This window comes from Chenopodium quinoa, unplaced genomic scaffold (genome assembly GCF_001683475.1).
Source record: "Chenopodium quinoa cultivar QQ74 unplaced genomic scaffold, ASM168347v1, whole genome shotgun sequence".
NCBI classification, from domain to species: domain Eukaryota; kingdom Viridiplantae; phylum Streptophyta; class Magnoliopsida; order Caryophyllales; family Amaranthaceae; genus Chenopodium; species Chenopodium quinoa.
Genome location: NW_018744693.1, coordinates 1,819,356 through 1,839,555, shown reverse-complemented (window position 1 = coordinate 1,839,555; position 20,200 = coordinate 1,819,356). Strand labels below are relative to the sequence as shown.

Genomic DNA, 20,200 nt, shown 5'->3' with positions numbered 1-20,200 from the left:
CCCCATTTGTCTGGCATATTCATCTTTTCTTTTATTTAAACTCTCAAGTTAAAGTTACGTTACAATTTCATACCCCTTTCTAATTTATAACCCTTCATTCATTGTTGTCAAAAAAAAAAAAAACCCCTTCATTCATGCATGAAAATGCTTGATTGGTTATATAAAGAAGCATACAACTGCCACATATTTATTAACCAAATGTCTATCATTTCTATTTCCATCACGTGTTATCTATGTTCATATAATTTGTTCTTGTGAATTCATTTTATGGTGGTGAGATCAATTTGAGGATCTTATTGATGATTGTTTTTAATGCAGTATTTGTGAGACTACATTATAACACATGTATTGGTTTCAAGACTCATCTCAACAACATTATGTTATTTTGTCGCTTATGATAACACCATCGTCTATCTTACTATCTGTGGTAATATCTGTCAATCAATTCTCTACATTTCGCTTTACTACAACCATTATAAGTAGAGATAACATGTGTGTAATGAATAATAACTTATCGTTACTTTACATGATTAGATATACATCTAGTTTTCTTCGATAGCATGATAAGATATAACCCCCCTATAAATAAAAGTTGTGAAGAAAAGGGTGGATCACAATATGATAACTATGTGATCCACCCCTCCATTTAGGCCCCTCCCAAGAAAAGCTAAAGTCGACAAATCATATTTATATTCTGTACGTATGACCCCCTAAATTCATTCTAAGAACTCAAATCAAATACTCCATAAACATAACTCAATCAACCCAACAACTTTCTAACAAAATTTTAAAATAATTAATTACAAGTTTATTATTTTCCAAACATGTAGAAATTAAATGCCTCAATGTATCATCATTCACCAACAAAGCACAGATACCGCAGAATAACTAGTTTAGTTGGTTAAAATTTTGCAGTATTACACACATTTTTAAGACTTAAAATCCTAATTCATTATTTCATTTTCATTATTTGTCATTTGTAACTCTCCTAAGACGCAAAACCAATAAAGTTGTAAGAAATAAAATAGTGGTCCATTATACTCCTCCTACACAATAATACTCATCTTTTGATTTGATCCCAAGTAACACTTTAGTTTTTGATAGAGATTAGATACCACAAAAGAGGTTAAACTAAAAAGCTAAAACTTAAAAAAAAAAAAAAAAAAAAAAAAAAATCAGAGAAAAAAGCAGCCAAGATGTCAGGATCACAGACACAGCCAAACAGCTTTTTTTAATAATCTTGATCATCTTTCTCTCTCTCCCTTCCCTTTCATACTAATGATCTCTTTCTTCCTTCTCTCTCTCTCTCTAAACCAACCAACCTCTCTTTCTCTCTCTTCAAAATCTCTCTCCTCTGTTATACTTTCATATGATCAGCATCTTCTGGATTCATTATATATAAGAATCAAAAAAACTTTATAATATTAACTTCATTTTTCAGCTAGAAAAACAAATTTATAAAAAGCTTACATACTGTTTGTCTCAGATCCCAATAAATTTATCATATCATAAAATATAATCTGTCTTTCTCTCTCTAGGTTTTTATATTACAGTTCAGTGTTCACTATCTGATTTACTGATTTAGCAGTAAGTTTAAAGCAATCTCTCTCTCTCTCTTTCCTTCATTTTTTCTCACCCTATATTTGTGGTCCTCTCCCTATATTATTATTACTCCTTCTTCCCTCTTTTTTCCCCTCTTTCTCTCTCTACCTTAAACTTTCTCTCTCCTAATTTTTTCTCATTTTTTCTTCATACCCATTTCATATAATCACCTAATTCAAGTACCCTTTTGAAGGTTTTGATTGATTCCATCAAAATCTAGTTTTCAATTTTTAGGGTTTTTAAAGAAAAATGCAGGAACAGGGGTTAGGGATGATGGGAGGCGGAAGCGGAGGCGGAAGTGGTGGTGGTTTTAGCGGATTGATGGCCGGAGAAATGGCGTTTTCCGATCAATATAGACAGCTAAAAGCTGAAATTGCGACACATCCGCTGTATGAACAGCTGTTAGCGGCTCATGTAGCTTGTTTGAGAGTTGCAACACCAATTGATCAGTTGCCTTTAATTGAAGCTCAATATAATCAATCTCATAATTTATTTCGTTCTTATGCTACTAATTCTCAACATAATCACTCTCTCTCTCCTCATGAACGCCAAGACCTTGACAACTTTTTGGTAATAATTCTAATAATAATCATCTATTTTTTATTATAATATATAGTTTGTGATTTGAAAAGTTAAATTAATGATTTGGGGTGTTTTTTTTTTTAGGCACAATATTTGTTGGTGCTGTGTTCATTCAAAGAGCAGCTACAAAATCATGTTAGAGTCCATGCTGTTGAAGCTGTCATGGCATGCCGTGAAATCGAACAAAATTTGCAAAATCTTACTGGTATGTCCTCGATATTGCCTTTATCTGAATTTAGTTGTCGAATTACTAGTTTAAATTATACGGTGATAGTAACAGTAATAATTTACTTCGTATTTCGAATAGAGAGTACATATTTTATTAGATCTATGTATGACTGTATAAATCAATGTATGTGTCATATACAAGTATTATTATTATTATTATTATTATTATTATTATTATTATTATTATTATTATTATTATATGGTGCGGTGAAAAAGACCATTAGAAAAAATATAACAATACATGTATAAAATTCAAGAAACATACATATGATATTGTATATTATAAACAAAACATATGATATAATAATATTCTATCCATTTTGCTTGATTAATGAAGTTTGCATACATTTGGGTTTCCTATGTTTCACTATTCTGATGATTGATTAGTTTGGTGGGCAACAAATAAATATATATATAATAAATAAATAAAAATTATCCATGACAAAATTGGAGGTTTTTGCAATTGCTTGTGTTGACAAACAAAAGGGTGGGTGGAAGTGGGTCCCATTGAAAAGGAAATTTTAATTTATAGTTAGGAGAAGATAGTTAGTTGGTGAGGAAGGGAGGGAAGAAGAAGAAGAAGAAGGGTTAACAAATTAAGCAAGATGTATACTATACATATATTATTATGTCTTAGCTTCAACCCCAACCAATCACAAATCGAAAGGTACACCCAATAATCGAATATTATTGTTGGTGTTATCTAGAAAGTATTGAATGATTGATTAGTTGATTAATGAAGATTACTATTTACTTAACAATATGATGTGGTCAAGCATTCATTTGTTATGAGTAGTTGTTACTATTAGGTAAGATATTTTGGTACAGAGTAGCATTTTAGGTCTTTTTTCGAGTACACTTTATCTTTTCATGTTTGTAAAAAAATTAAAAAATAAAATAAAAATAGACAATTAGTGTCCGAGGAAAAATAATTAATGTTTAGACGATATAAAGTATATCACATGTAAAGATGAATCTAACAAAACCTTATAATAATAATAATAATAATGTAATTTCCTTGCATATACTCCGTACAAGTATAATACAAATAATAGATGATTACAATGAACTATGTGAATAGTGCTAGTATAATAATGTTATGACTTTAAAATTAATTAAGGAGTACTTTTTTTAATAGAAAAATACAAAAACATAATTTGATATCTCATTATGTCATGTCAATCTAGATTAACAGTAAAAAGATATTTTCCTTTGTTTTTCCAAAGATATTGAAGTGGGGTTGTTTGAGCACATTGATTTATAAATTAGATTGATATGACTTTCACTTTTTGTTTAATCTAACATGCATGGTGATTGATTTGGTAATGGCCGGTTGGGATTTATTTACAATGATTGTCAATGTTAAATCCATTGTAACAATGCAATCATAACCACTAGATTTGCTTATCTTATTTGTGATTACTTTGTTACATTATAATGGTATAATTGAAATTCATAACAAATAAATTTGACACAACTTGAACATTTTCACTCTAGATTAGTTTTTTTTTTTTTTTTTTTTTTTTTTTTTTGGTATCAATTGTGAAGAAAGTATTACATACTTACTTCATATGTGATACTTTGAGGTCTAATTTAGCTAGTATGTACTCGTATAAAGTAATTAATTAGTGGTTGAAATTGTGAAATTCTCGCTAACACATTATTTGTCAAGTTGTGCTTGTTAGCTAGAAAACTTAGGTATTATTCCTTAATTATTCATGTTGAAAAATTAGTGACAGTTTAATAGTTTTTTTTTTTTTTTTTTTTAAAAGCCATTGTCAATGTTGATGTAAGAGAATGCGTGTTTTAGAATCTTATTATATAATTAATCAACTGTTTACTTGTCATTGTCCAATTTTAAAGAACTTAGGGAGATTGGCCAATTCAACATTCATTGATTAATTAAGAAATTAAGAATTTGTTACTTGATGAGTAAGGAATCTCTAGGAGGAGAGTAATTTTTTTTTTTTTTTAAAGAAAATAGCATATTTAATTGGAGTATTATATAAAATGGGGAGCTGAGAATAATGGAACTTGTGAGGAGGGTTTGGTCTCTATCAAATGTAAAAAAGATATGAGCATGTCATATTACTTTGTGTGCCGATATGAATGATCTTTGTTTTTATTGGTTTACATTTCTCTATTTATTTCTAAATTAAATACAAAAGTGGTGGACCATTCACTTATGGAGTAACATTTACCAATAAAAATAAGCATCATTTCATTTTTTTTACATAAAAATGAGATGATCTATTTTGGCGCTTACATAAAAGATGTGGTCATCCACCATAACTTTTGCTCACAAAGAAGATTTCTAAGCATGTGCTTATACTTGCATGTATTGTGCATCAAAGCATGCATACAGAACCAATATTTGAGTGGATTAAGTGTGACAACTTTATATTTTGAGCTTTAGAGCCAACTAACTGAGTGTAATATATGTGCATGTAAGTGGTATGACGGAAATATTGCACTTAAAACTTGGGTTATATGCCAATTTCATAACATAAAGATAAAGTAGGAGCACCAATTAGTCACAATATCAAATTTATTACTTATATAGTATGTATATGTGTTCTTTCTCAAACTCCTTTTTTTCCACTGATCAAGATGGATGAACACTAAACATAAAAAAGATAGCTAAAACTGATGTATAGCAGTCATATTATCCGAATTTTCTAATTCTGAAGGGCAGCTAATGCATAGGCATTTTCGAAATCAGTTTGCTAATATTTTGTGTTAGTAACATATATTAACTTGTGTTATTCTTTCTGCTTATGATTTGCATAATTGCATGCTATTCTATCTACTGATTTGCTGTTACATTCCTTGTTAGATGTTACGCTGTAACGAGCATTTTCTATTTGACAATTGTAGGCGCGACTCTAGGAGAAGGAACAGGTGCAACAATGTCCGATGATGAGGATGATTTGCAGTTGGAATACTCTATGGATCAGTCATCTGGGGGAGATGCACATGACATGATGGGATTCGGGCCTTTACTTCCTACTGAATCTGAGAGGTCTCTCATGGAAAGAGTGCGTCATGAACTCAAGATCGAGTTGAAGCAGGTAATTGAATCTGCACACTGTTCAACAGGAGTATAAGTCATCCAAAGAGTCCAGATTTTTTCTATATATAGAGATTGCTTTTGTTGTTTAATGATTGAAGAACAATGTCTTTGCAGGGGTTCAAGTCCAGAATCGAAGATGTCAGAGAGGAAATTCTGCGCAAAAGGCGAGCTGGGAAACTACCAGGGGATACCACTTCTGTTCTTAAGGCATGGTGGCAACAGCATTCGAAGTGGCCTTATCCTACTGTAAGATACACTACTCAATCTGCATATATATCCCTTCATGGTTTGTAACTTTCATCAGATTTATATTTTTTGTTGACAGCAACCTGTAATGCCTGCTTTTTATGATTACAGGAAGATGACAAGGCGAAACTAGTTGAGGAAACAGGGTTACAACTCAAGCAGATTAACAACTGGTTTATCAACCAAAGGAAGCGCAACTGGCATAACAACTCTCAGTCTGCAAATACTCTCAAATCCAAGCGCAAGCGGTAAACAGGCCATCCCACCTGATTCATTCCTGCAGAATGACATACAGATCAGACCAGAAGATCATATGCAAATATACGTTTTTGTATCGCGTTTCCATCAGTTTGTATGTAACTTCTCGTGCAGGTTGATATCAATCTAACCAAAACCACTGTTACTTTTGTGATATATATACTGAAATTCAATCATGGAATTACTGTTAGGATGCAGGATATGCGACTTCGCTCAACAGTCTGGTGTAAAGAAAAATGATAATGCATAGAGGGGATCAGATTAGGTCTTTTGGATTCTTAGTAATGATGTAATATACTACTTCTTCATATATCCTATTATTATGATCTGATCTTTTCAATATACTTAGTCCTCCTATGGTTGAAAGTTACTTTCACTCATGATTTCTTTTGTTTGAGACTATTGCCAAGGCACATGTGATGTTATGATCTTGGGTTCGTTGAATCTATTTCCCTTCTCATCATTGTTAAAGGACTAGCATAGTTATCATCATTTCCATTTTCGACTTTGAGGGTTGATTTAGCCCAAGTTCAAGGCTATATAGCTGATGAGTATGGCAAAGCATATTGTCTACTAGACAAAGGGCAGTTTAATTAAGCAACTTAGAAAAGTTTTCCAATCCAAAAATATATAATACGGAGTGCTTCCTTTGGTCCTTTTTGTTTTTCTTATTTGGAATCTTTGCACTACATATAAATTGAGAGAATTTTTATGTTACTATCAATATATCAAACATAACATAGTCATGTTAAGTCTTATTTAATCCGTATCAATAAGTAGTTTATTAATGTTCAATATTTCAATAGCTATACTTCATTTCTTACTAATATGCAATTATGTCTTTTATGGTCAAGTAATGCATTGATAATCCCTTTAAAAAAAAATTAAGTAATGCATTGACAAACGTGTAGAGTCAAAATGTGAAGAACATTTCATCTATAATTAGAGGGAGAGAGGGATGTGAATGTTGTTGACCATCACTTGGCAAAGTTAGCGCCGTACAATATATAGATGGATATATTACATTGAAATGATGTTGGAGTTTCATTATATCATAGTGAAAGATGGATATATCATAATATCATAATAGTCTAATGACCTATAATTGTTAGTAGTATTTGGCATATATGAAAACTATAAACCAAGTCAATGCAAAATGGTTGATTGTGAAGTTGTGATGAAGGTTGTCACAACTCACAAGAGGATCCTCTATTCGTCTCCCTCATGTAGTGTGTCCCATTTTATACTTGGAACGATTCAATTCCATTCATCGTATGATTGTTACGGAAACACGCCTATCATTGAATAGATGAAAACGAGGATTTTGTACCGTCTTTGTTGTGTTTTTCGATCTAGTGCTTTCTTGCTTGAAAATGAAAGAGTGAAGTTGCTTGGTTGACAAAATTATCGAATTTTTTCTACGAGTATTTATTTTTATTTTTTGAAAAAAAAGAAAGTTTAGCTTTTTTAGAGTAGTATAAGAAGGAAAAAAAGTTACAAATAATTATTTTATTAAATTTTCGCGGATTAGTGAAACTTTCAATAACTCTTTGAAAACCAAACAACAAGAAATAAGATTACATGGATGTTTAAACAAGAAAATTAAAATTGTTTCAACTATTCAGAAACGAAGAGAGTATGTTTAAAAGCCTGTTTGGTCAATGATTTTTTATTAACTTTTGAAATCTCATTAGTCATATAATAAAATTTGTTTCGTAAATAAATATCTCAACTAGTTGAAAAATTGACTTTGAAGCGAAAATGAAAAAGTTACTTTTGCTTAGAGACACCATCGACCAATTGAACTTTTTTATTTTTTTATTTATGTTTTTATAGGCATTCAATTGAACATAGATGACTCTTATCAAATTTCTCTTTATTTTTTTATTCTTCTCAAATTTATCTGATCTAGGTTTATTTATCTTGAGCATTTTTTTCATGAAATAACTAAAAATTTGGTAAACATAGTAGACTTTCATAGAGTCCTCAAGTTTATCAATAGTTCGTCCAATTTTCTATCTTCAAAAAAAAAACCTTAAAAACAAGCACGGGAACAGCACAGGACTTCAACTGTAAAAACAGATTGCAGCAAACTATTTGTAGCTTTAAGGTGCAGCCAAACTAGAAAGTCGCAACTATTGATCAACCAATTTGACATCAACTCTTTTACTTAGAAGTTTCCTTAACCCATCTCTCTATAATTAATCTAATTTAATTTTCTACCAATTTGCAAATATTGAACAATTTTGAATCATTTAATAATCAAACAGCAGCCTAGTCTATCTTGTTGACTTTTGTCAATGCAAGATCTTATTCAAATTAATGTGCCCAACAACTTATTTCTGGCTTCCCACTCTCTTCCAATCATTCAAAATTCAATCTTTTTTATTGATTCTTTCAATTCTTCAACTTCCCAGTTCATTAGGGCTCTTTTAATCAAGATTTTTCTACTTGTAAGCGTGATTTTTGTAATCTTGGCACACACCCACATTTATACAGCTCATAAATCAGGTAAATTTGACAGATTTATCAGCTTTTCAGACTATTTTGTAGATTATATTGTTCATTCTTTGGTTAATTTGACAGCTTTAATCATTCTGCAATCAAATTTAATCAGAAAGAAACAGAATTAGGAACTTTTTGTTGGGTTTTGATTGCTTAATTAGCAGTATTTCTAAAAAAAGATTGATTTTTGAAGATTGTGTAAAAAAAAAATATGGCACATTTTAGTCAAGTTCATTCACCTTCCTTTAATGGCTCACAACATGGTCAAGGAACTGAGTACTTGCCATTTCAGACCTCTCAAGGGTCTCTAAAAGTTATGCTGTTACATGGGCATTTAGACATTTGGGTTAAGGAGGCTAGGAACCTTCCTAATATGGACATGTTTCATAAAACCTTGACTAATTTACTAGGGGGTTTATCAATTATGGGATCCTCGAAGAGGTTAACAAGTGATCCTTATGTCATTGTATCTGTTGCTGGTGCTATTATTGCCAGAACTTTTGTGATGAGGAATGATGATAACCCAGTATGGATGCAGCATTTCTTTGTGCCTGTTGCACATACTGCTGCAGAATTACAATTTGTAGTCAAAGATGATGATGTTGTAGGTGCTCAGATTATGGGTGCTGTTGGTATACCAGCACAACAGTTATACTCAGGTGAAAGGATTGAGGGGTACTTTCCTGTTGTTAAGGCGAATGGACAGAATTGGGAGACAGGAGCAGTCCTGAGTGTTTCGATTCAGTATATACCGGTGCATAGAATGAATCTTTATCATTTGGGTGTTGGTCCTGGTCCTACTTATTATGGTGTTCCTAGGACTTATTTTCCACTTAGACAAGGGAATAGATTAACACTTTACCAAGATGCACATGTTGAGGATGGTATGCTTCCTGATTTTAGGCTTGACAATGATATGCATTATGTGCATGGGAAATGCTGGAGGGATATCTTGAATGCTATTTCTCATGCTCGTCGATTGGTGTACCTTACTGGGTGGTCTGTAACCCACCTTGTCAAACTTGTTCGTGATGCTAGAGATGGCTCGGGGATCACTTTAGGAGCTCTTCTCAAGGCTAAAGCACAGGAGGGTGTAAGGGTGCTGCTCCTTTTGTGGGATGACCCTACTTCTCAGAATATTCTGAACTTTACTACTGTAAGTGGATTTTCCTGCCTACTCTCACTGTTATTGTTCGCGAGTATTGCTTGTGACCAGATTACTTTCTTTCAATCTTAGTATCTAATACTTGAGGAATCTTATTAGAAGTGTACATTGCACTTTCCACTTTCCACTTTTCTGCTTGATTGATGTCCATTTTTTTTTTCCTTTTTTACTTTTCTGAAGTGGTTATTAGAATAGACAATTGTCGAGCAGTGGATATGAAAATGCATTTTTTCTGTCACAATGAGAATGCCAAATTGTGAATTGCTGCCCTCCTAGTTTCTACTTATTATGGATCATTTGCTTCGGCCTTACCAGTTTTCCTAATTTTCCATCTTTAGATTCTTATACATGTCCTGTAAAAAAGGTTTTTTTTTACTGATTTGTGCATCTGATGTGTAGCAAGGCATCTTAGCAACAGATGATGAAGTAACTTTCCAATTCTTCAAGAACTCCTCAGTGCATGTCATACTTTGCCCACGATCTGGAGGAAAAGGACATAGTATCATCAAGCAGCAGGTATTTCACATGCTACTTTGTCTGAATCAAATCATTGTCTCTCTTTGCTTCATAAGTGTACAATTCTGTATTTGTAATTTTACCTGGACAGTTGTATTAGTTTTGTATTTGATCCGATGTGTCCCTTTGATTATACTATGATCAGGAAGCTGGAGCAATCTATACCCATCATCAGAAAACTGTAATTGTAGATGCTGATGCAGGCAACAACTGGAGAAAGATCATTGCTTTTGTTGGCGGGCTTGACCTCTGCTCAGGGCGATATGATACACCAGAGCATTCTCTTTTTAGAACATTGCAGACTGTACACAAGGATGACTTTCATCAGCCAAACTTCACTGTAAATCATACTTCTCAATTCCTCTTTTACTGTCTAATACACTAGATTGATGTCAAAATATGGAGATGCCTTTAACATATAGTTACTGAGGTGTGTAGATGCATTTTCATGCAAATATATTGATCCTCTATTCTACAGGGTCCAACTGATGGATGCCCTAGAGAACCTTGGCATGATTTGCACTGTCAAATTGACGGTCCAGCTGCATATGATATCCTGGCCAACTTCCAGGAGCGTTGGTTAAAGGCTTCAAAACCTCGGGGGCTACAAAAAATGTCAAAATCTTACGATGATCATCTACTTCAAGTAGACAGGATTCCTGATATTCTCAAACTAGAAGATGTAATCAGACACAATCATGATGATAGGGAATCATGGCATGTGCAGGTAACTTAATCTATTTCAGTTGGTTCTTAAACTTTCTTTTAAATATCCAGATTTTTTTTAAAGCTGTTACGTTTGACTGACTAATTAACTAAACTATCTCAGATTTTCCGCTCAATAGACTCCAATTCTGTGAAAGGATTTCCAAAGGATCCTAGAGATGGGATACGATGGGTTAGCATCTTGACTTCCTCTTAACTTATGTGGATATACAACCCTTCTTAGTATAGACTGTTAACGAACATTTGGTTTTTCTGTATGTTGGACCAGAACCTTATGTGTGGAAAGAATGTACTCATAGACATGAGTATACAAGCAGCTTATATACATGCCATCCGTTCTGCCCAGCATTACATTTATGTTGAGAACCAATACTTTCTTGGCTCCTCATATAATTGGGATTCTTACAAAGACTTAGGTAATTTATCACGATCCTGTGTTCGATATTCTCATTTAATATTGCACGATAATAGAGTTCTGAATTTCTTTCGTATCAGCTCAATGACAGATACAAAGTGTTATGCAGTAGGAAATTCTTTTTAGTGTTAGAATTCTCTAAGGCGATCTTGCTAACTGGCTAAGCCTAACTCACTAGCAAACTAAGCTTGGAGTTGCAAATAATAGAACTTGACCATCCCATCGTGTACCAATAGTTTCTAATATAATCAAGCTATCATAACTCTCAACAATGTGGGGATTACATATACGCATTTTCTCCATTTTAGATCATCGGATATGCTCCCTTTCCTTTTTTTATGTGGTGTATGAGGGAGGGGCAATGTCTAATGCTATTTGGATGTAAATTAATCTTCAGTTTCTTGTTGTGTAATAGTTAATGGATGACTCTTTTGACCGATAACTTGCATGACCCTGTATTTTCCTTATTCTGAGCAGGTGCAAACAATTTGATACCAGTAGAAATTGCTCTTAAGATTGTCAGTAAAATAAAAGCAAATGAGAGGTTTGCTGCATACATTATCATTCCTATGTGGCCAGAGGGTGACCCTAAAAGTCTTGCCATGCAGCGTATTCTTTTTTGGCAGGTATAATGCAGATCGTATAGTTGTAGGCTTCTTGACTATGCCACAATCATAGACATGAACTTGCTACTAATTGCTAGTTTTCTACAACATTTGAGTTTCAATTAACCAAATTTCCTCGGCTTTTCCCTTTTTGAACTGCAGTACAAGACAATGCAAATGATGTATGAGATGATCTACAAAGCTTTGGAAGAAACAGGAATGGACAGCATGTATGAGCCTCAAGACTTCTTGAATTTCTTTTGCCTAGGAAACCGTGAGGTTCTAGATGACCGTGCTAGAGATCCTGGTAGTACTCCAAATGGAACTACTCCTCAGGTAATTATCTCATTTTCTAGCTTCATTTGTATGTAGCTCTTTAAAAGTGGTTTGGTCTTAGCACATTATAAACCAATATTTCCTTCAATAATAGGCTCTTTCAACCAAGAATCGACGATTCATGATCTATGTTCACTCAAAAGGCATGATAGTGGACGATGAGTATGTGATCCTAGGTTCTGCAAACATCAACCAGAGATCTATGGAAGGCACTAGAGACACTGAAATCGCAATGGGTGCATATCAGCCAAACTATACTTGGGCTAATAGACATTCTAGTCCACGCGGACAGGTATATATGCATATGGATGAATTTTAATAGCACGCGTTTAATCTTAAGTTAAACGCGTGATTCACTTCTGATAAGCTAAATGTACAAACTTCATCAATGATTGCAGATATATGGATACAGGATGTCACTATGGACCGAGCACCTAGGAAAGGTAGAAGACTGCTATGCAGAGCCAGAGAGTATCGAGTGTGTGAGACGAGTAAGATCAATGGGTGAGCAGAACTGGAGACAGTTTGCTGCAGATGAGGTAACAGAGATGAAAGGGCACCTTCTCAAGTATCCTTTGCAAGTTGATAAATCAGGAATTGTTAGCCCACTTCCTGGTTATGAAACATTTCCTGATTTAGGTGGGAAAGTCATGGGAACCTTCTCTGGTATTCAAGAAAATCTTACAATTTGATCATTGACCATAACACTAATTTTTTGAAACAATGTTATTTAGGTGGTTGATTATACCCATGATTTACTTGATAATTGTAGTTAATTGAGAATTTTGTAAGCTTTGCTTAAGTTGAATGAATAAGTGATGATAAATTGTGGCTCTTTTGGGTTGGGCTTAGTTTGCCATGTATTTGCTTGACCTAAGGTTATTATATTATTTTTCCTTTTTTTATTAATTTTTTTGGAATGCTATTATGACTTTGTTTATTGATTGTTATGTACTTCCCCATTAATCAATTTTAAACAACAATGTGGTGAATAAAGTTATAAAGTGTATTAAGACATTGATTTACTGCTCTCTGAAATGCTCTCTGCGAAACCTATCCTTGTAAGGGAAAATCCCTCTCAAGATAAGCTTACGTATGTTGGAAATCATCCTCCAAAACCTCCAGACACTGAACACTCAACTGAGGAAAGGGACTTAATACATCGTTCTATCAAGAAATCGAAGAGAAAAATCAATCACATCATCTTTGGGAATGAATCTTCTCCTCCAAGGGGTGGAAATTCTCCAGTTCGGGTTCATAGTCCTGTCCAAAACGCTATATCTTTCAAAGATATGGTAAACAATGAATTGAGCAAAGAAAGAAATCTTCATTTCCAAAACGCTGAGGAGGATGACGATGTTTCGGATGATGATGAAGCTCCAGCAGATGTCATTGGGGATCCAAAGTGCCCTGTGATTTTGTTAACCAAGGAAGAAAAGCGAAGGCTTCGACAACCTTGGAAACACACTCTTATTATCAAAATGTTTGATAGCAAGATTGGGTACATGTCCCTTATGAAACGTTTGAAGAGAAAATGGGAATTGAAAGGGGGATTAGTGCTAACAGACATTGGCCATGAATTTTTCATTGCTCGATTCTCGAGTGTGGATGATTATAATCATGTGTTGACCCAAGGTCCGTGGATGCTAGATGATAACTACTTAACGATTCGCAAATGGGTGCCTAATTTCATCCCAGATAATGCTCCTATGAGGTTTCTCACTGCGTGGGTGCGAATTCCAAACCTGTCCGTGGAGTACTTCGATAAGGAATTCCTTCATAAGATTGGTGGACTGATTGGTAAAGTAATCAGAATTGATCACAACACTGAACAAGCTCAGCGTGGTCAATTTACTAGATTAAGTGTGGAGTTGGACTTATCTAAGCCATTATTATCTAAATTTTGGCTTAAGGGTCGTACTTGGAAGATACAATACGAAGGACTTCGTATGATATGCTTCAACTGTGGAAAAATTATTGGGCATCAAGGTGATAATTGTCCTGCTAATGATAGCCTTGCTTTGGGGATAGAGGATCATGTGGAAGAAGCTGCTAAGGGGGCTAATGACAATAGCCCTGTCAAGGTCATCGAGACGATGGAGAGGGAAGACTATGGTTCGTGGATGATGGTCAAAAAACCCCCTCCACGTAGAAGAGCTCCTAAGGTAGATAAGGGTCCGATTGTGACAGAGCCAGGGGGGCTAGCCAAGGGTTCGAACCCTGGTCAAACCAAGGAAGTCAGGGGAAAGCAGAGCAATCTCAATGGGTCTAGATTCTCGATTCTTGGGGTGCAGAATGAGGAAACTGAGGTTGTTAATTTAGGAGATAATGCTGGAAATTTGAATGACCAAGATATTGACCCAAATTCTTCGCAATTCAAGACGTTAAATTTGGGAGATATTTCACAAAAAGATAATCATGGCAAGTCCTCCTTTTCAGTTGGAAAATCTTCCCAAGCGAATCCCAAAAGATACGACCAATATTTCTATCCCAAAAAACCAAAATATTCCAAATCCCCCCTTTGTAGCTGGCAAAGAAAATTCCAGTATAGCCCTCGAAGCCAACACTGAAGCCATCAATTGCAATTCTATTGAGACCATCTCGAAGCCATCACAAAGCACACAAATTTCCCAACCAATCACTCATGTCTCTGCCACTCCCAACCCCGATCATTCTTAGGATCCCTCCGGAGAAAATCCTTTATGCCAGCGAACCAACGATGGACCATACCTGTACATGCTAGACCCCCTGATTCATCAATTGGAGGTGGAGATACACTTATGGGCGGCATCGAGGCAAATGATGCCGGAATTGATGCCTTGATGGTGACATTGAAGGTGCCATGGAAGCTTAATAATGCTCTGCGTTCTCTTTCGAATGCTTATATGTCCATTGTCCCAAAGTCTAATGGTCTCATGAATAGTGATCATAATGTGATTGTTGGTTCCTCCCCCATAACTTGTATGGTGTGGAACGTACAGGGTGCTGGAAGTCGTGACTTTGTCTCTGTTCTGAGAGAGGTAGTTCGTATCAACAAACCCATTATACTTGCTTTGGTAGAAACTCATATGGGGGGGGGGGGGGGACCGAGCGGTACAAATTTCTAATATTTTGGGTTATTTTGATCATACTAGAGTAGATGCTCAAGGGTTTAGCGGAGGTATTTGGGTTTATTGGAAGCGTGATTTGGTCACAGTTGATCCAATTGAACAATCGAACCAATACATTACAATGCTCATTACTAGAAGAGGGGAAGAGCCATGGTACTTCTCTATGGTGTATGCTAGCCCAGACCCTTCGAATAGACAATAATTATGGCGTGATCTTTCTGATTTTGCCAGGCGTAATAATAAACCTTGGCTTCTCGCTGGAGATTTTAATGAGACGAGGTTTGATTGGGAAAGAAGCTCTAGTTGTTCAGAGACTTCGAGGAGAAGCAGAAAGTTCAATCATTGGGTGCATGATCATCAACTTATCGAAGTTGAGTTCTCGGGACCATCCCATACTTGGGCTAGAGGAAATTCGATTGAAACTCCAAGTGACATTGATTTTGTTATTCATAGCATGGGCTCCCTTAAGGCCCCAGGGCCCGATGGCTTTCAAGCCCTCTTTTACCAAAAAAAAATTGGGAACTTGTGGCACCCAATGTATATGCTATGGTGTTGGCAGCCTTAGAAGGAAAAGGTCTCCCTGTGTCTTTGAATGAAACATTCTTGGTACTTTTACCAAAAAATGATAATCCGAAGTTACCTTCCCAATTTCGTCCCATCGGCCTTTGTAATGTGGCTTACAAAATAATTACAAAGGCAATAGTAAACCGCATCAAACCGATTCTTCCGAAGATAATTGCAAGCTCTCAAGCAAGCTTTGTCCCGGGTAGACAAATCATAGATAATATTGTAATTGTTCAAGAAGTTCTTCATACAATGAAGCGGAAGCAAGGAGGCAAGGGGTATATGACAATCAAAATAGACTTTGAAAAAGCCTATGATAGACTCAAGTGGGACTTCATCCGGGACACTTAAATGGAGATGCACTTTCCATTAATTATGGTGAATGTGATCATGGAATGTGTGACATCTTCTTCAATGAGAGTTCTTTGGAATGGAGAAAAAACCGATGTTTTTTTTCCTTCATGAGGAATTTGCCAAGATGATCCCCTTTGTATGGAGAGACTTAATCAGGTGATAGAGGAAGCAATAATTAATGGCTTGTGGAAACCGATTTATGCTAGTAGGGGTGGACCTCTTTTATCCAATCTTTTCTTCGCGGATGATTTAATATTATTCGCAGAGGCCTCGGTTGAACAAGCGGTTGTCATCAGGAATTGTCTTGACCGGTTTTGTAGTGCGTCGGGGCAGAAAGTTAGCCTTGCAAAGTCAAGGGTTTACTTCTCTCGAAATGTGGCAGTGACAGAGCAAGAGGTAATTAGTACAGCTCTTGATATGGAAGTGACAGAAGATCTAGGATTTTATCTTGGTATGCCAACATTGACGCATAGGGTGACTCGTGAAACTTTTGCTCACATTTGTGAGAAAATTGACAGGCGACTCACGGGTTGGAAAACCAAATTCCTTTCTTTGGCAGGAAGAATTACCCTTTCTAAGTCCACGATCACTACTCTTGCTAATTATTCGATGCAAACGGCAAAAATCCCTCGCTCGGTTTGTGATGAAATTGATAAAAAAGCAAGAAGGTTTGTTTGGGGAGGCTCGGAGGATGGAAAGAAAATCCACCTACTCTCATGGGACACGCTGCAACATCCTAAAAATAAAGGGGGTGTGGGGCTCAGATCAACAAGACAAGCTAACTCGGTTTTCCTTACAAAGCTTGGGTGGAGAGTTCTATCGGAACCAGAGGCGCTTTGGTCACGAGTTCTTCGTCACAAGTATTGTAAGGGACGCTGTGACATCGATATGTTTATTCCTACCTCGAATATGTCTAATGTTTGGCGGGGGATAACGGATAATGCTTCTTGGCTCAAGAAAGGTTCGAAGGTAGCTGTTGGGAATGGAAACGGACCCTTTTTTGAGACCATTGTTGGGCATCTGACCAGCCTCTTCGTGAGTGTGTTACTACTGCTATCCCAAGTTCAATTGAGGGGGCAACAGTTGAGGAAATGTGGGAAATTGGGGAAGGATGGAGGTGGGATGTATTTGCTCACTTGCTTCCTAATCATGAGCTAAAACTTATTTCCGCTCATAAGCTGATTGAAGATCCTGATGTGGAAGACATTCGTTTCTGGAAGGGAGCAAAAAATGGTGGTTTTTCTGTAAAGCAAGCATTTAAATTGATGCGGGAAGATACTCTCCCCAAAGATCCAAAGTGGGAACTTGCGTGGAGTACACAAGTTTAGCAAAGAGTTAGAACCTTTTTGTGGCTTCTTTTATGATAGAGTGCTTTGTAATGCAAACAAGGTAAAAAGGAACATTGCTAATGACTCTCATTGTACTTATGGGCGTAGTAATGAAATTCCCTTAGACATAGGTACGTTTATTAGAACACAAGCTGATGTAACATGGAATGTGTTCTCCTCACCAAACAAAGAAATGTCTGGTACCTGCTCTGCTAGTATGAAGAAGGAGGTGTTCATTTCGTGGAAAAACCCACCTGTTGGATGGTGTGCACTTAACACTGATGGGGCTGCCAAAGGTGCTCCGGGTTTGGCTGGTGGGGGTGGCATTATTAGAGAAACTGATGGGAAATTTGTTCAGGCTTTTGCTGCTAATTATGGAGTCTGAAATGCTACTAGAGCTGAATATCTAGCTTTAGAGCAGGGGCTGCTCTTGGCCAAGCAACAAGGCATACCTAAGCTAATGGTGCAAATGGATAACCAGGTCTGTGTTGAAGCAATTAAAAGCGCGAGTTATCAAGCTGGAGAGTTTGTCCACATTATCAATAATTGTATTCGTCTTAGTAGTTCCTTTGAGTCCTTTGTTATTTTTCATTGTTTTTGGGAAGGTAATAGGGTAGCAGATAGACTTGTTAATGTTGGGGTAGGACTTCAAGAAAGGGTGGTTTATTTCGATGACCCTCCAATCGAAATAAACAACCTTCTCTGGGAGGACTTGGCTGGGGTGGCTTTGCCACGGATGGTGGTGTAAGTCTTGTTTGTATTTTTTCTTTGGACTTTGTCCTCCTTCGCATAAAAAAAAAAAAAAAAAAAAAAAAAAAAAAAAAAAGTGCGGATGAGCCTAACAAAATTATCTTGAGACATTTAAAATAAGTTACCATGTAATTAATACAGATTAAATTTTCTTTGCTAACTAAATTAGTCTTTATGTTCATGAACTCATGGATCTTACAATAAGTGAATATGTGCCTCACACAAGAATTTTACAAGCATATGCTCATTTTGACCATATCTCTATTATACACTGAAGATACCTTAGCTTTAATAACTTTTGTAAAAACGAAATATGTAAGATGTTAAAATGATGGTGATGTCATACAAAATTGATATGAATAGAGGTGTCAAAAGCACATCTGATCCGATCCGAAAAATATCCAATACATGTAGAGACACGATCCATCTTAAACTACAATCTTGTCTTGTGTAAATACAGCTAAAAATGTTTAAAATGTTACTCCATAATATTGTTTTTAAGTCTTTTACACAAATATATCAACATACGAGTACATTTGTACATAGTGCGTATTAAGAATAACCATCATCCAAATAACAATTATTAGAGTCGGTTTGTTTAATTATGTTAATATTGTATATTTGTCAAGTTTATCTTGTTAGGAGTTTTAGGCTAGGTCTTGTTTTGTATTATATATATGTATGTAGTTAATATCAATACGTCCATCAAAAAAAAAAGTTAATATCAATGCCAAATGCTAAACCGTTTTCTCCAATTGTTCTTGAGTTTAACATGGTATCACATCCCTCTAATTTTATAGAAATTTTTAATTTATCCTAGTGTTTGTTCTTTAATTATTTCGCAAAAGTTGTTGATACTACCTCTGTTACATATTATGTACAACAATTAGACATTTTTCCTCTCTACTTTATGTCAAATCGTTGCAAATAATATGTAACGGAGGTAGTATATTTACGAGATTGTCATTAGATAAACAAATTTGGTTTATCTCGAAGATTAATGCGGGCGTCGTACCCTAAAAGTAACGATCGAACTTGTTGTAATCCCCCCTCTCCTCTATTTTCCTCTCAATTTATTCCTTCACTTTCTTTCTCCTTCTTCTCGCTCTCACTCTCTCTCTCACTCACTATCTCTCTCTTCTTCTTCTTCCTCTGTTTTCTCTCTCTAATCTTCCATTAGAGACTTATGTTATTCTACGTTTTGTGTAAAAAGGACAACTGGTGCAAGTAAACCTAAGCTTATCATGCTTCGATTTGTTGTGAGCGATGATAGAATTAGGAATTGGAAACTCTTTTTTACACAAAACGTAGAATGACATGAGTCTCTAATGAAAGCTTAGAGAGAGAAAACAGAGGAAAAAGAAGAACAGAGAGATAGTGAGTGAGAGAGAGTGAGAGGGAAAAGAGAAGAAGGACAAATTATATATAAGTTATCCGTTAATTAACAAATAACATGAAATAATTCGTAAATTAACAAATTACGTTAAAGTATATAATTCGACACAACAATAATCATAATCATATTATCATAGTCATTTGAAATATAAAATATGACTACCATAATGTTTTCATGATTATAAAGTTTATAATTGATACATTTTTTTTTCCAGATAATTAATTATTTTACTTAATTTTAGGTATAAAATAGTATTATCAACATTTTTTTTGATTTATCAAATTTTTAGTAACATTTATGTAATTTTTATTCTTATTTTATAGTTTCTCTAAAAAAAAATTTATTATATATTGGATTAAAATTTTCAATAAATATGTATGCATATTAGATATAATAAGGCTAATTGTGACCAATTAGTCTAAGGTGCACCTTTGTGCACTT

General features: G+C 35.1%; 2 protein-coding genes across 3 annotated transcripts; both read left to right on the top strand.

The window, feature by feature from the left end:
• The first annotated feature begins 1,288 nt into the window (after positions 1 to 1,288).
• LOC110702525 (homeobox protein HD1-like) lies at positions 1,289 to 6,365 on the top strand. The gene is made up of 5 exons (XM_021880244.1): positions 1,289 to 2,172; positions 2,269 to 2,389; positions 5,290 to 5,483; positions 5,600 to 5,731; positions 5,843 to 6,365. Exons 1-5 carry the CDS (start codon positions 1,852 to 1,854, stop codon positions 5,981 to 5,983), a joined length of 909 nt encoding a protein of 302 aa, XP_021735936.1. The 5' UTR covers positions 1,289 to 1,851; the 3' UTR covers positions 5,984 to 6,365.
• Positions 6,366 to 8,097: 1,732 nt separating this feature from the next.
• On the top strand, positions 8,098 to 13,093 carry LOC110702524 (phospholipase D gamma 1-like). Of its 2 annotated transcripts, XM_021880242.1 has the most exons (10): positions 8,124 to 9,650; positions 10,059 to 10,175; positions 10,321 to 10,515; positions 10,654 to 10,902; positions 11,005 to 11,073; positions 11,170 to 11,317; positions 11,794 to 11,942; positions 12,084 to 12,257; positions 12,352 to 12,549; positions 12,656 to 13,093. In XM_021880242.1, the coding sequence occupies exons 1-10, from the start codon at positions 8,706 to 8,708 to the stop codon at positions 12,947 to 12,949; spliced, it is 2,538 nt and encodes an 845-aa protein (XP_021735934.1). In that variant the 5' UTR covers positions 8,124 to 8,705; the 3' UTR covers positions 12,950 to 13,093. The 2 variants fall into 2 exon arrangements, with proteins under 2 accessions (XP_021735935.1, XP_021735934.1); XM_021880243.1 differs by lacking the exon at positions 12,352 to 12,549 and having other exon boundaries at positions 8,098 to 9,650.
• The last annotated feature ends 7,107 nt before the right edge of the window (positions 13,094 to 20,200 follow it).

What these genes read in the sequence shown, in the direction of transcription:
- LOC110702524 (XM_021880242.1), top strand. Translation starts at nt 8,706, where the DNA reads ATGGCACATTTTAGTCAAGTTCATTCACCTTCCTTTAATGGCTCACAA. An exon ending in GGGAATCATGGCATGTGCAG is followed by an intron (nt 10,903 to 11,004) that starts GTAACTTAATCT and finishes AAACTATCTCAG; the next exon opens with ATTTTCCGCTCAATAGACTC. An exon ending in GGATTCTTACAAAGACTTAG is followed by an intron (nt 11,318 to 11,793) that starts GTAATTTATCAC and finishes TATTCTGAGCAG; the next exon opens with GTGCAAACAATTTGATACCA.
- LOC110702525 (XM_021880244.1), top strand. Translation starts at nt 1,852, where the DNA reads ATGCAGGAACAGGGGTTAGGGATGATGGGAGGCGGAAGCGGAGGCGGA. An exon ending in TCAAGATCGAGTTGAAGCAG is followed by an intron (nt 5,484 to 5,599) that starts GTAATTGAATCT and finishes ATGTCTTTGCAG; the next exon opens with GGGTTCAAGTCCAGAATCGA. An exon ending in CGAAGTGGCCTTATCCTACT is followed by an intron (nt 5,732 to 5,842) that starts GTAAGATACACT and finishes TTATGATTACAG; the next exon opens with GAAGATGACAAGGCGAAACT.